We start from the raw sequence: 13,321 nt of genomic DNA on the forward strand, positions 1-13,321 counted from the left end.
ATAGATGTTATAATAAGCAATTCTTATGTGAATGAAGGTATGAGAAAAGAATTGAGAGTTCTTATGACCTATAAATTACCGATAGTAACAACATAAATTATTTCCACACTAACCTCCAATGTCAATGCTTCAACTTTAATACTAAGTTTATTGATAATAAACGCCTCTGTGTGGGTAAATATGGTGGAAATAGTGGCTTCATGATGGAGGTGAGTTTATGTAGAAACATAAGCGGCGTATGAGGTGTTGTTCTTAATGGTTATGAACCAGAAGGATATGGCTAAGAGATTGCTTGAAGATTTTGAATTTTCAAGCAGGGTGAGAGTGGATTGCTCACAGGAATGGGAGGTCAGCGTTTATGTAGAAACATAAGCGGCGTATGAGGTGCTGTTCTTAATGGTTATGAACCAAAAGGATATGGCTAAAAGATTGCTTGAAGATTTTGAATTTTCAAGTAGGGTGAGAGTGGATTGCTCACAGGAATGGGAGGTCAATGAGGACATGACATGGAAAGTGGTTTTTGAGATTGAAGAAAGAAGTGGGTTGGGCTATCGACAGGTTTGCAAGGGATGAGTTGGGCAGGCAGCTGAAAGCTTGTGTTGAGATAGAGTTCTTTAATATGGAGGAATGATATATAATTATTTAATTTGATTTCATACTTGTTATCTCAGGATGCCATAAAGAAAAGAAGTAAGTCTGGTAAATGTAAGAAAACCAGAATTTAGAAGTGTTGCACATTTATGTAGAAGGAAAACATACACATTAATTTCAGATGAGAAGAAAAGTGCAACGACTCTCGATCTCGGCCATTTCTTGGATTTATTTTGTAATTATATATAATTTGTATTATAAAGTATTCATCTACATTTTCATTTAACCATGAATAATATAAATATTCAGCTTGCAGTCTCCGGATGTAATTCTACATCCGAACACAGCACAAAAAATAACGAGTACAGCGTTCTAATTTTTGCAGTGTCCGGATGTAATTCTACATCTTAACTCCGCACGTAACATTATTCCTTGTAAGGAGCTCAGAAAAATTGGAGCTATTATTCATTACATTGAAGGAAGAAATCAAAACAAGCTGCTTTTGGCAATATGCTGCTATTGATTTGAAGCCATTCCATCTCTCCTAATGCAACAAAACTGGATAAGAAGTTTAGTTGAAGTGTGATGTTCAGCTACGCCGGTAATTTCTGTAGTCCTGCTGCTGCCTGATCATCTAAACATATCTCATTTTCCTTCATTTTAGTTGCGTCTTCAGGACTCTCCAAAAGAAAAACAGCTTTGAGAAACTCATATGAAGCGAAGAAAATTGCTCCTTGAGAGACATACATAGCTAACCTTGGAGTTAAGCCCCTGAAAATGAAATGTCAAACCAATTAATTTAAGCAAACTTGATGGGGAACATCAGGGGTACATTCCACAGGTTTAGTAAGAAATAGGCACACCTGTATAGACCCTGCAAGCCTTCTTGTCTGGCAATTTCTTGAAGCGCCACTTTAAATTCAAATTTGCTAATTAATTTATATAATGTGGATGAAAAAAATGCAGTGTCTATAAAAGGGTAACGTTACCTCATCTTTCTACTAGCAAAGAAGCATAATAATCACGAACTGTGTTGGAGAAACTACTCCGAAAGAATCTACTAGTTTTACCGCGGAATAGAATCATAGGATTAAAAAAAAACGGAATAATAAATTTAAGCATAAAAGCAACATCGTTAGTAATCTAATTTGTAGGATAAGCAAACGGAATAATAAATTTAAGCATAAAAGCAACATCAGAACAACTAGAAAAACATACGAGAATTTACGTGAAAAAACCCGAAAAAGAGAAAAAACTACGGAACCATGCCACCACAAATTTATAAGAAAACAATACAGTTTTACAAATGACTTACAAAAGTTTCTTCTCCAAACTCACACGAAGAAACTTTTAGGACACTCCACAACCTTCTTTCTTCGATCCGATGCGAACAAAACACACTGAGATCTCAAAAATCCTCACTCCAACTCTTCTCTTCTTCACCAAGAACTTGTTAAAGAACACCCGAGGAAATCCTACGAAAGATAAGCCGCTAGAAATCGGCTTAACAAAAGAAATTTTAGGTACCAACCACTCAGGGCCTCGATAAATAGAATCACGCCCAACTGGGGGGGGGGGGGGGGGGGACGGGGCGCCCCCCCCCCTTCTCTGTCGAGCACCTAAACATAGGCACAGAAGCAATGCCCACATGGTAGGCGCTCGAGTGCCCAAGCCCAGTTTCTCGGTCTTCCCTGAGTGCTTTGGCTCGACAAGACTAACACTGTTAAGCTAAAAATACAATAGAATAAACAAAGAATGGTATACAGAGTCTAGTCCAATTTGTTTTCAGTATTGCTCATAGTATATAGAACCTACAGTATGAGAGATTACATAGTTGAAGAAAAGCAATGGAATAGAAGCAACAAAACAAATTAACATAGTTGTTAGAAAGAGACTGATAAAAGCACAGTACAAGAGCTGCACCATGCTAGTGATTGCACAAGTGAGGTTGTTAACAGTGCCCTAAAAATGAATTGAAAGGTGGACAAGCCCTTTATAGGTATGTCTACCACCTGCTCCAGTGTTGCAATGTGCCAAACAACAATCTTTATGGAAGCAATGTGATCTCGAGGAAAATGATTGTCAATTTCGATATGCTTAATATAGATGCGGAAGATTGGATTTATGACAGACATTGCCAAAATATTGTCACAGTAAATAGGGGTCGGTTGAGAGGTGAAGAAACCAAGTTCACAAATGAGATGACACGACCAAATGATTTCAATTGTTGCAGCAATGAGGGTCCTATATTCAGCCTCAATGGAGGAGTGCACTACAATGGTTTATTTCTAAACACTCCAAAAAAAAGAGTATTGCCAAGAAAAGTGCAACAACCTCTTGTAGCATCATCGATCATTGGGATTACAAGGCCCATTAGAATCGGAGGTAAAGTGTGAAAACACTAGTTGTAATGGGAAAACCATAATATATAATGGCTTTAAGATAGTGGAGAACCCGTTTGAATAGTTGATAGTGACCTCTGAGGGGAGAGTGCGTATGTTGGGAATGTTGATTGACAACATGCGATATTTGGACGTGTAATGGTTAACTAATGTAAGCAACCAGTCAAACAACAATAGAGGGTGATGTTTGTAAATGGCTGTTGAGTAATGGCATCGAGATGTTTGGAAGAGAGGAGAGTAGATATAGATATACCACTTGCCATGCAATTTAATGCATATGATATAGATTTGGGGAGTTCGGTATTGAGAAAGAAAGTAGCCTTTGTGGGTACAATGCAATCTAATGCATATGAAAAAGGAACTTTCATGTTAGCATAGATTTAGATTTTGAATTAGGTGGGAGATGGAGTTGTCTGAACCAGTGATGAGAATGCCGTTGACATCGATAAGAAGGAAAATATGCATTGTCTATTTTGTGCACTTCAATTAAACCATTTTGTTATAGAGTAAAAGTTCAATTGAGTTGGTTGGTTATGGTTATAACATTAGAAAGAAGGTGATTGTGAAAATAATGGTAGAGATATTAACTTCCATCGTCTGAAAAATAAGATTTTATGTGAGAGTTGAATATATTTTCAATGAGCATTTGAAATTAAACAAAATGATGTAAGGATTCAGCTTTGTTAAACATAGGAGTAAGACAACTAAAATAAGAAATATTCGCTGAAAAAAGTACATAATTTTTATAATTTTGTAAGGAAGTAATTGGGGAGGAACCCCAAACATTTGGACAAACAAGCTAAAAAGGACTTTTAGCTGCAAGTACAAATTTATTGAAAGGTAAACCATGACTCTTGGCTGGCTGACACAAATTACAAGGAGATCTATGCTGTGAAATGCATAGAGAGGCATTCTATTTAGAAATTGCTTGAAAAACATCTATGTGGGGATGGTGCAAGCGCTGATGCCTAAGATTGGTAGAGGAAGTAGTGGAGCGTAGAGATCCGATGGATGAGATATGACATAGGTCATGGTGATTGTGACATTCAAGAAGTGGGTTGGAGATCAGATCCTTGATAGTGAAGCCATTTGAATCACATGACACAATTATTGTCAGCAACAAGGTTATGTGAGAGATGAGAAATGTGTATGAGAAGAGAGCGGAGGTGCTTAAAAGTAGTGTGGGGAGGATGTCGCGACCAGCAGGACTGATGGGTAAGGAAGAGCCATTTCTAATAGTGACTTTTTCAATGCCATTATACTTTGATAGTTGTTGAACCTGATCAAGTTGCAGGGTGAGACGGGAAGTATGTCGTCCAAGATCTAGTCGCCAATTGGTGAGGAGCCGTCAACAACTAAGGTTGTCGAATTACTTGTTAGAGTGGGAGAGAAGGATTTTAGGTTGGCCCGGTGCCAAAAGATTAATGCACCGTGCCCTTAATTTTCAATTAAACCATTTTGTTATAGAGTATAAGTTCAATTTTGTTGGACCGAGGGGCTGTTTGATCGTTACTTTTTTTTAGATGGAATGGATTGGCCCGGTGCCAAAAGATTAATGCACCGTGCCCTTAATTGCAAATTAGACAAATGATACTAGGTTGTAGTGGGTCAACAATTTTGTTGGACCGAGGGGTTGTTTGATTGTTACTTTTTTTAGATGGAATGGATTGGCATCTAGCCCGTTGAAAGCTGCAAGATACTCGACCCTAATAGAGAAGGGAGCAAACTAAGAGGTTGATTGATCCATAACAGTGTTAGCAGCAAGGTTGATTTTTTCATTATAGAATCTAGACTTATGGGTTCAAGTTTAGTACGGATTGATGTTTTAAATGATTCGTGGGAGGATGGGAGACAGTTAAGAATGTGAATCGCATTTCTTCGGATTCAATTTTAGAACTAGCTGTCAGGATTTGGTCAATAAAAATTTTAATTAGACTAGATATTGGGTCAAGGTCCTATTTTATATAGAAATGTAGTGGAGATTATTCTTGAGTCAAATAACTCAAGAGCGATTGGATATAGATTGTGCCAATTATATTTGATTGTGCCCAAAGAGAGGACATAGGGTAGAATGGAGGGGAACATTGTAGAGAAAAGAGTTGCAGAAGGATAGAGTGGTGTGGATTAAGAGAGGAAGTAACAATTTGGCCTTGAAAGAATGAAGGAGGGCATGGAGAGAACCCCAACATAAAAATAATCAAAGCTATTTTCATCAATAGCTTGAGGAACTAAGAGCGCTACATGAGGTAATTCTAAGGGGTTAAAAGAGTAGTGGCCAATGACTCTACATCGGCCATCAGAAATATGAGGTGGGGTTATCATGTCAGTGGAATGAAAAAGTTGATGTTCACCCATCCTACTACTTGAGGGGGAAGATGATTCCATGAAGCAGTGAAGACGGGAGGGACTAGGGTAGCTGAATTAAGCTCTGACCCCATGGAATAATGTTTATCTAAGAGTAACTATTCTGTATCATTCTATTAGCAGCGAAGCAAATTAATCACAAACTCTACATCTAAAAATATATTTGAATAAACAGAGAAATGTAGACAGAGTCTAACCCAATTCATTTTCGGTATTCCTCACATGATAAAGAAGCTACTGAATAAGGAATTAAATAGTTGATGAAGGAGAGCAATGGCGCTGTAGCAACAATGCAGATTTAACACAGTTGTTAGAAATTAACAGTTGTAAGAGCACAACACGAGGAAATGCTCCACGCTAGTGACTGCACATGTTAATACTTGCCACTAGCATGGAACATTACAGTAAATAAAATCAATCTGAAATGGAATTCAACCAGTGCAAATACAATCAGTAGAGAAAGGCACTATTAATTGAGGAGGCAATAAAATTCAGAAAGATAAATTCACCTGTATTTGCAGCCTAGTCTTCACCACATCAAAGGGAGTTGTAAAAAGAGCAGCAGTGGATCCAGCAAGACCTCCACAAAGAAGCTGTCAATTATCATCATCGCCATTGTAAACATGCTTCTTGGATAACCAAAGACATTAAATGAGAGAAAGCCGTGAACCAGCATGCACAGACACGCTTCTCAGATTCAGTAAGAGTTCCACAAAACAAGTAGGCTACTAGTGCTAGTTTACAATGAGTGCACAAATGGCAAAATGAGTTCAAAAATTTTTGTCAGTGGCGAAGGAGCAACAGCACCAACAAGCTGATAAAATAAAAGCCAGATGGATATTTGCTCAAAAAAAGCTTTAAAATATGCATTATGCGATCAGATCTTTTACATTCACCAACAAGTGCCTCAACCAAATGAAAGCCTTCTTAAGGTACTGCTTATTAATCATGAATTAATCACAGCTATAAAGTTCATGCTTCATAACAACATAAATTAAGGCAACGCCATAAACTGACTACTTGGATGGTAATCAGAAATAAACAATCACTTCAAGAGCAAGAAATATATTAGTATCAACAAGAAAACATGAATCATTTCTGTAGACATTCAACAATGATGGTAAATTCATCCTTCTACCTCAACATAAAAAAAATCAACTGGAAGTAATAATGCCATGCGTTGCAGAGAAGAAGTAAAACTAACCGTCTGAAGAGCCTGGAGGTTAGAATCAGGATATGCTGTTGAGAAAAATTGCTTCAAACTTTCATAGGTATAGAACTGCAAATCAATAGAACTATTATTTTTTGCTGTGAATATATTTTGCATGTCCAGACAACCGGAATTAGTCTTTCATTAACTTATTCGAAAAGCTTGAAATATTGTATAAATAAAGTAAATGACCTTAATAATAGAGTGAGGAATGTTCCTGCAAAGTACTGCACCCCATCCTACATACAATGAAGGAATGCCACCCTTTCGAAGGCATCCTAATAAAGCTTTCCTGTAAAGATAGGCCATGAGTTAGAGCTGAAAATGAAGAGCAGATTATGCAGCTGGAGAAATAATACTTTTTCATTCTAAGGCAATTCAATAAATTCAAGGAAATGAGGACAAGAAAAGAATACATAAATGAAGAAATATTACAATAATAGTAATCCTAATAAGGTGTTTTGATGAGAAGCCATTATTTGGTCCTCTTTAGCACATGTAAAGTTCCTAATGGATATCTATTCCACACTCTGCACTGCCTTGTGCAGATAATTTACCAAACAAAAACTCCAAAATAGTGTATGACTAAATAAAAATTCCCTAAAATGCATAATTAAGGTTTGTTATTTAGCAGGACAAAAATGCTAAAAGTAAGATACGAGCTGTAACTCAACTAGCATAAGATGCATGCTATTTACTGCAATAGGAATAAAGCCAATACATTTATCCTCACCATAAAAAATTGTTTCTAATGTGACATAAATATCAAGTTTATCAGAAACATCACCACCGCCACAGAATCTTACCAACAGTTTTGGTATTGTGAACTAACTTGCATTTGCTGCTTTATACGTTCGCTGGGAGTATAGACAAATGAGGTTGCAATACTTGAACAACCACCAGCAATACAATGTGCAATAGAATGATATTCCTGGGCAGGAGAAAATAAGTGAGAAATCAAAATAGTAATTGAAAAATATGGAGTCCATACAAAACGAGTCATAAAAAAGCCCACCTTAGGCAAAAGAGGAAGAAGATTACACTTAACAGATTCATAAGTGAAAGTATAAATTGCAGAAATCGGTGCGGAAGAAGTAATATTACTAGCTATTCCCCGGTAAAGTCCAAATATCCCTGCCAAGTCAATCAAAATAAAACTTTATGAAAAGCTCCATCTTCAATAGTCAAATTCATTAGCAGCATCATTCAATATCGAGATACTCCCTGGTCCTACTAAACGTGAAGGCTAAGAAAAATAAAGTTGAGGATTTTACCATGTTGAGATATGATTCTTCTGAGAATGCCATAAAACGATTTCTGACCCATTTCATTTGCTTGAATGACAGTCTTAATTGTATCAACAGGATGCAGACAAAGTGTAACCAGTGTTCCAGCCAGTGCTCCGGCTACAGCATGCCTATTGTTAGAGAAGGCACGTTGAAGCTTATTTTGTATAACCAACCAAGACTTCGGGGAAAAATCTTCTATAAGGGAAAGAGCCAAAGAACTTATCCTTTTTACAAGTCTTTTGATAATTCCTAGCAGATGCTTCTTCTAAAGATTTAGATACCGCGCTGGTAGAGTTTATCCACTTCTGGCACTCATTAGATTCTAAAGTTGAAGTTGTTACCTCCATATCACTAGTAGGTTGGAGTCCAGAACTTGATTGTCTCAAAATGGTTATGGCCTCCTTTGTACTAGTTGAAGGCTGGAGTGTGTGATCAGAAGAAAGAGAGCTAGTGGGCTTCTGTCCATATTTGTTTGAGTCTGAATTTCTTATGACAAAATCTGTTTCTTGGGATTTGCCAAAGTTTTCTGTACCTTGAATGTCAGGTGAGTCAGAACAAACTTTGCCAATGGTGCAGCTTTCATCAATTTCATGGCACTGACTTTTAATAAATTTTCCAATATCTTTTATGGCGAAGTAATGCTTGGGGGTCATATTGGTAGCTGTTTCTGCCATACTACTGGAAGAATCTATGTTTGGCTCTCCATCTGCTCGATTGGTTTCTCCAGTTAAAAAGGCAGTGCTCTGAAAATTGAAGCTGTTAAAGTTCCTATTACATGAAGCCAAAAACAGCATTTTCTTTATCCTTTTTAGATTTTCAAAATTGTTCATTGATGTATTTGAGTATTGGGGTCTAATATCAGCATTTTTCTGAAAGATCTTGGCACCAGAATATACTGCTGGTACATCATTTTCAGTGTCCAATCGAAAGATGATATCTTTTTCATAAAGGTTATCATATTTAAGGAAATCTTTGGATGGAAAAATTGCAGGATGGCCTACAAAATCCCATATCCCTGCCGCAACGGATCGAAAATGTGAAATTGTAAGCCCTTTGCTTGATCTTCTATCCGACAGCAGACCACATTTTGGGCTAGAAGTTGAGGGTGAACAAAAATTCTTGCGCAGGACAATATAATCTGGTTCCAAGGTTTGCACCTCCAATGGAATCCACCAGTATTTAAGGGAAGATTCACCATTTTTGGAGGACTGGCATTTGTCAGCCATTTTCACAAACTTTGGGCTGAAAATATGAAGATAAACCAACAGTAAGAGTAGCTTGTTACAACAAGTAGAGATACTATAATATAATATCCTTTAAACTAAACATGGATGTGGCGTAAACAATTAAGTATGAGCATAATGACTAACCAAATATGCTAAAAATACCAGGGTAAGAAATGCCACCTAAATATTCAAAGTCCACTGAAAGAATATCCAACTGTAAATGGTTTTCAGCATTTACTGTAACTCAAGCACGTACTTTAAAAGAGTTTCTTTATGCAACTTTAGAAGCAAGCAAAACTAGAAAGTAGGATAGATCTCAGTGCACAGCAACCTAGCTTAGTAAACCCCTAGGATGAATAATTTTTTTTAGATGCAAAGCTGTTAATAAATTTTGACCTCTAGCCGACCCCACTTAGAAGGATAATGGTTTTGTTGTTGTTGTTGTTGTTGTAGATGCAAAGCTGTTAATAAATTACAGCATTCTCATCCAATAACACTCAAAGAACATCAGAAAATAAGATTTAGTAAAAAATGTTCAAGAAACTAATGATTAAGCTTCAGCAGTTCACCAAGAAATGAAGTCATGTCAAAGTAAGATTTGAATCACAACATGATCTTGCTGGAGAGAGTTTTAACTACTGGAAATTTAAACAAAAAGACACCAAGCTTTTATAATATGGGCAGTTCTAACTCATGTTAGAAGTCACATAGAGTATCTTTAGTGTAAAACTTAATCTGAATTAATGATATCTCAAGCTTAAGATGCATTTCCATAAAAAAGTATGCATATTTGTAAAAGCTTGAATTGTAAGAATCTCCATTGATTAAGAACTATTTCCTAAGCAAAGCATGATTCCTAAGACACAAAAAAAAAAATAATATTAATAATAATAATTTCAAAAAGACATAAATCAATTTGACTGAAAAATGAAAAGTAATCAAATAAGGCAAGATTGGTTTGACTGACCTCCAGAAAAACAACAAGCGATCAAACAAAGTCCTTGCAAGAAACTAGTCAAATCAGAGAGCAAATGTCTTGTGGGCCGACTTGGGCTGACCTGCCCAACATGATCTTCTTTCTCTTCGCACGGGAAAAGAGCATGAAAAAACAAAATAAAAAAACACCAACCTCATCGACACTGCAACCACTGAAGCACAAACCAACAACCTCTTTGTTATAAGCCTGCCTTGGATTGATCACAATAAACAGTAAAATTTCAGATTTTATTTGAGCCGCTTAGTCTCAATGCTCTTCCTTGTCATGAGACATCTAAAAATATTCCTCTTACGATGAAAATACTTCCTTGACATTCTTAGCCAACACAGGCGTTTATTTCAGGAAACACCAAACATGAAAATTTTCTCTTAAGTAGGTTAGTAGTCACTTGAACTGGCTTAGGTCCAACAAGTTTAGCCAAGGTTGGACAAAAATAATACTTGTTAGATTCTAATTTGCAAAAATTTCAATGATGTGATGTTGATGATCTCTATCACCTATTATTGATAATTATTAAACTAAAGTTCAATTTAATCACATCACACTTAATGAAGTATACAAATGAACCCATTATTCAATTCATTAAGGAGACATGCACAAGTTTTCATTTTGTTGATAGATTTAAGCCCATTCTATATCTTTGTAAGTGACAACCAATCACTTATTGGTGTGCTTGCTTCTATTGGGGCCCATATTCAAGCAACATGCAATAATTGACCTATCATTGACACAACCAATGGACCTACTACTATCACTGATAAGATATCTCATGGCTAATTGGTGTAACAATCACCCACAATCTACCCCTAAATTCGCCTTCTAGGATTAGCATTGACCGCAATAGTCTTTTCATAGTCATTATCCTAGTCAACCACCATCATCCCCCTTAAATCTGTGGTATCCACTATCCACCAAACTAAGACTTTCCTTTGTTGTCACATTTAAAGTATGGTACATGCTTTTTATAGATCAACTGCAATATTTAGAATTGGTATCACGACACCTAATAAGCTACCATACTTACTACATTCATGTCAACCATAATTAATACTTTTAAGCTTGTCACAATTGCCATCAGCGAGAATGCCCATGTTTCATGTTCCAGTCTACCATAACCATTACCTTTTGATCGGTTGTAATTCACCCTAAAGCTTATCAAAATCTCCAACTCTAAGATTGTCATTTTGGCCCCCTTTAGCCACTGTTGTAGGCATCTAAATTTTTTCAATATCAGTAACCCTAAGGTTTGATACAGACTATATTAGTTAATGTCGCTATTACTTTCTCCAAGCCTACAATCACTGCTTCCATTAAACTCGATGCAATTGCCATGTTCGATAAAATAAGCCTACAATCACTGCTTCATTAAATAAGTCTTTCAATATTGAAGTCTATCAACTTAATATTCATTCAAACTGATTCCAAAGATTGTAACTACATAACTTGATTTATATTTAATTTTATATATTGGTGGTTAACTTAACTCAAGATTAATTCATCACACTATATTGTTCCAAAAATTTGTAACAAACTAAAAAATGCTACCTACCATGCCCAAGCACCATATATAAAATGATTACAGTGTGTTCATCCTACAACAAGTAACAATAAAAATGGAGAGGAAGATAAAGGGAAAGAACAGGGATGTTATCCAAAAAAAAATTCAGTTTTTTGCAGTAAAAGTTATTCAACTTTAAAAAAAAGTGATGTTATTTTTCAATTGAGCTGCAGAAGCTCTTGTTCATAGCATGAATAAATCTCATTTAGACTCTTACAATAGAAAGGAGTAGAGTAACTCCAAAAATATCATCTCCTTTTCTCAACTGACTCACATTCATAATGGGTGATTGCATTTCCTCTCAATTAGATACAGTAACATCTTTGTCCATATCTTCAACTTTATATGAGTATAATCCCTTATGAACTCCTTTTAAAGTTTAGTGAATTATTCAATATTTATGCATCCAAGAACTAAGGCTTATTTTAGCTAAATGACATAAATATTAATATAATCTTTTATGTCTCTTGATATCTTTTGTAGCTATTTTATAATTCATCGTACTTACTCCTAGATGTATTAGGAGTCTTTATCAACAATTCAATTGTTGTACTTGCTCCTAGTTGATGGCATTCTTTTTCCTAATAACTTTACCATAGATAGATTATGGAAAGCAGAGATTAAGAAGTTTGATGACTCAAAGAATATTGGCCTTTTGAGAACAAAGATGTATAATGAACTTGTTTAATATGGACGTGTAAAAGCACATTTGAGCCATAGCAAAATGTTTAAAATTATAAGCGAAGAAAAAGAATTAGAGATGTATTAGGAGTCTTTATCAACAATTCAATTGTATTTAATGGTGAGGACATCACACACATTTAAATTAGTTAATGTAACAAATTTGTAGTTTACATGAAGAAAAATATTGATGTGATTAATGATGATGATGATAAAGTATCATTACAATTGTGCCCATTTATTTTAGGACATTTTAAGATATTATGTTATATGATCATGATACAAAAAGCTTAAAATATATTGTGAATTTAAAGCTTTCAAAGTAGATGCATTTTAAACTCGAGGAAGCAATAAACTAGTTGAAGATTTATTATAATTAGAAAATGATCTTATATGTGATGTTTCTTTTATAATAATAAAAAGAGTAAAATTTAGAATAAATTCAAAAAGATTACTTCTATTATAAGAAGAAAGAACAAATAAATAATAATTATTTACTTCTAGTAAAACAGAACAAGAAGCAGATGATAACTACAAGAAAATTAAGTCAGTTGATGCAAGTATTATTACAAATTTTTTATGGTTATGAAATGGTGATACTCTTTTAGTAACAATCGATAAGATGTAAAGAGTGGTGGAATCTAGATTCATCTTACTCAATACATTATATTTTCAATTATTTTTAATATATAAGTCAGCTATTATATTTGTGTTTACAAGAGAAACAGAGCAATATGCAAGACTGAAGGTTCTAGCATTATAAAGTTAAAAGTGCATGGTGGTGTAACCAAATCACTTGTTGAAGTATAAATCAAATTTGAAGAAAAATCTAATACCTTTAAATTCTTTTGACGTTGCAGGATATAAATTCTTCGGGGATGCTAATGCTCCTAACATCTATAAAATGCATTGGTTGCTTTCAAGGCAACAATTGTTACTAAACTTTGTCATGTAGAACGCAATGGCATGTATTAATGTGTTGAATTCAACAACCATGGAGGTA

At 35.3% G+C, this 13,321-nt stretch overlaps 1 protein-coding gene across 1 annotated transcript; it reads right to left on the reverse strand.

The window, feature by feature from the left end:
* Positions 1–809: 809 nt before the first annotated feature.
* On the reverse strand, positions 810–9,082 carry LOC110038569. The gene is made up of 11 exons (XM_020743443.1): positions 8,198–9,082; positions 7,842–8,121; positions 7,583–7,701; positions 7,374–7,498; positions 6,760–6,859; positions 6,562–6,636; positions 5,867–5,950; positions 5,610–5,636; positions 2,225–2,319; positions 1,455–1,520; positions 810–1,362 (listed from the first exon to the last, which is right to left on the reverse strand). Exons 1-11 carry the CDS (start codon positions 9,080–9,082, stop codon positions 1,185–1,187), a joined length of 2,034 nt encoding a protein of 677 aa, XP_020599102.1. The 3' UTR covers positions 810–1,184.
* Positions 9,083–13,321: the final 4,239 nt, after the last annotated feature.

The sequence above is a fragment of the Phalaenopsis equestris genome, unplaced genomic scaffold (assembly GCF_001263595.1).
Source record: "Phalaenopsis equestris unplaced genomic scaffold, ASM126359v1 Scaffold233116, whole genome shotgun sequence".
NCBI lineage: Eukaryota > Viridiplantae > Streptophyta > Magnoliopsida > Asparagales > Orchidaceae > Phalaenopsis > Phalaenopsis equestris.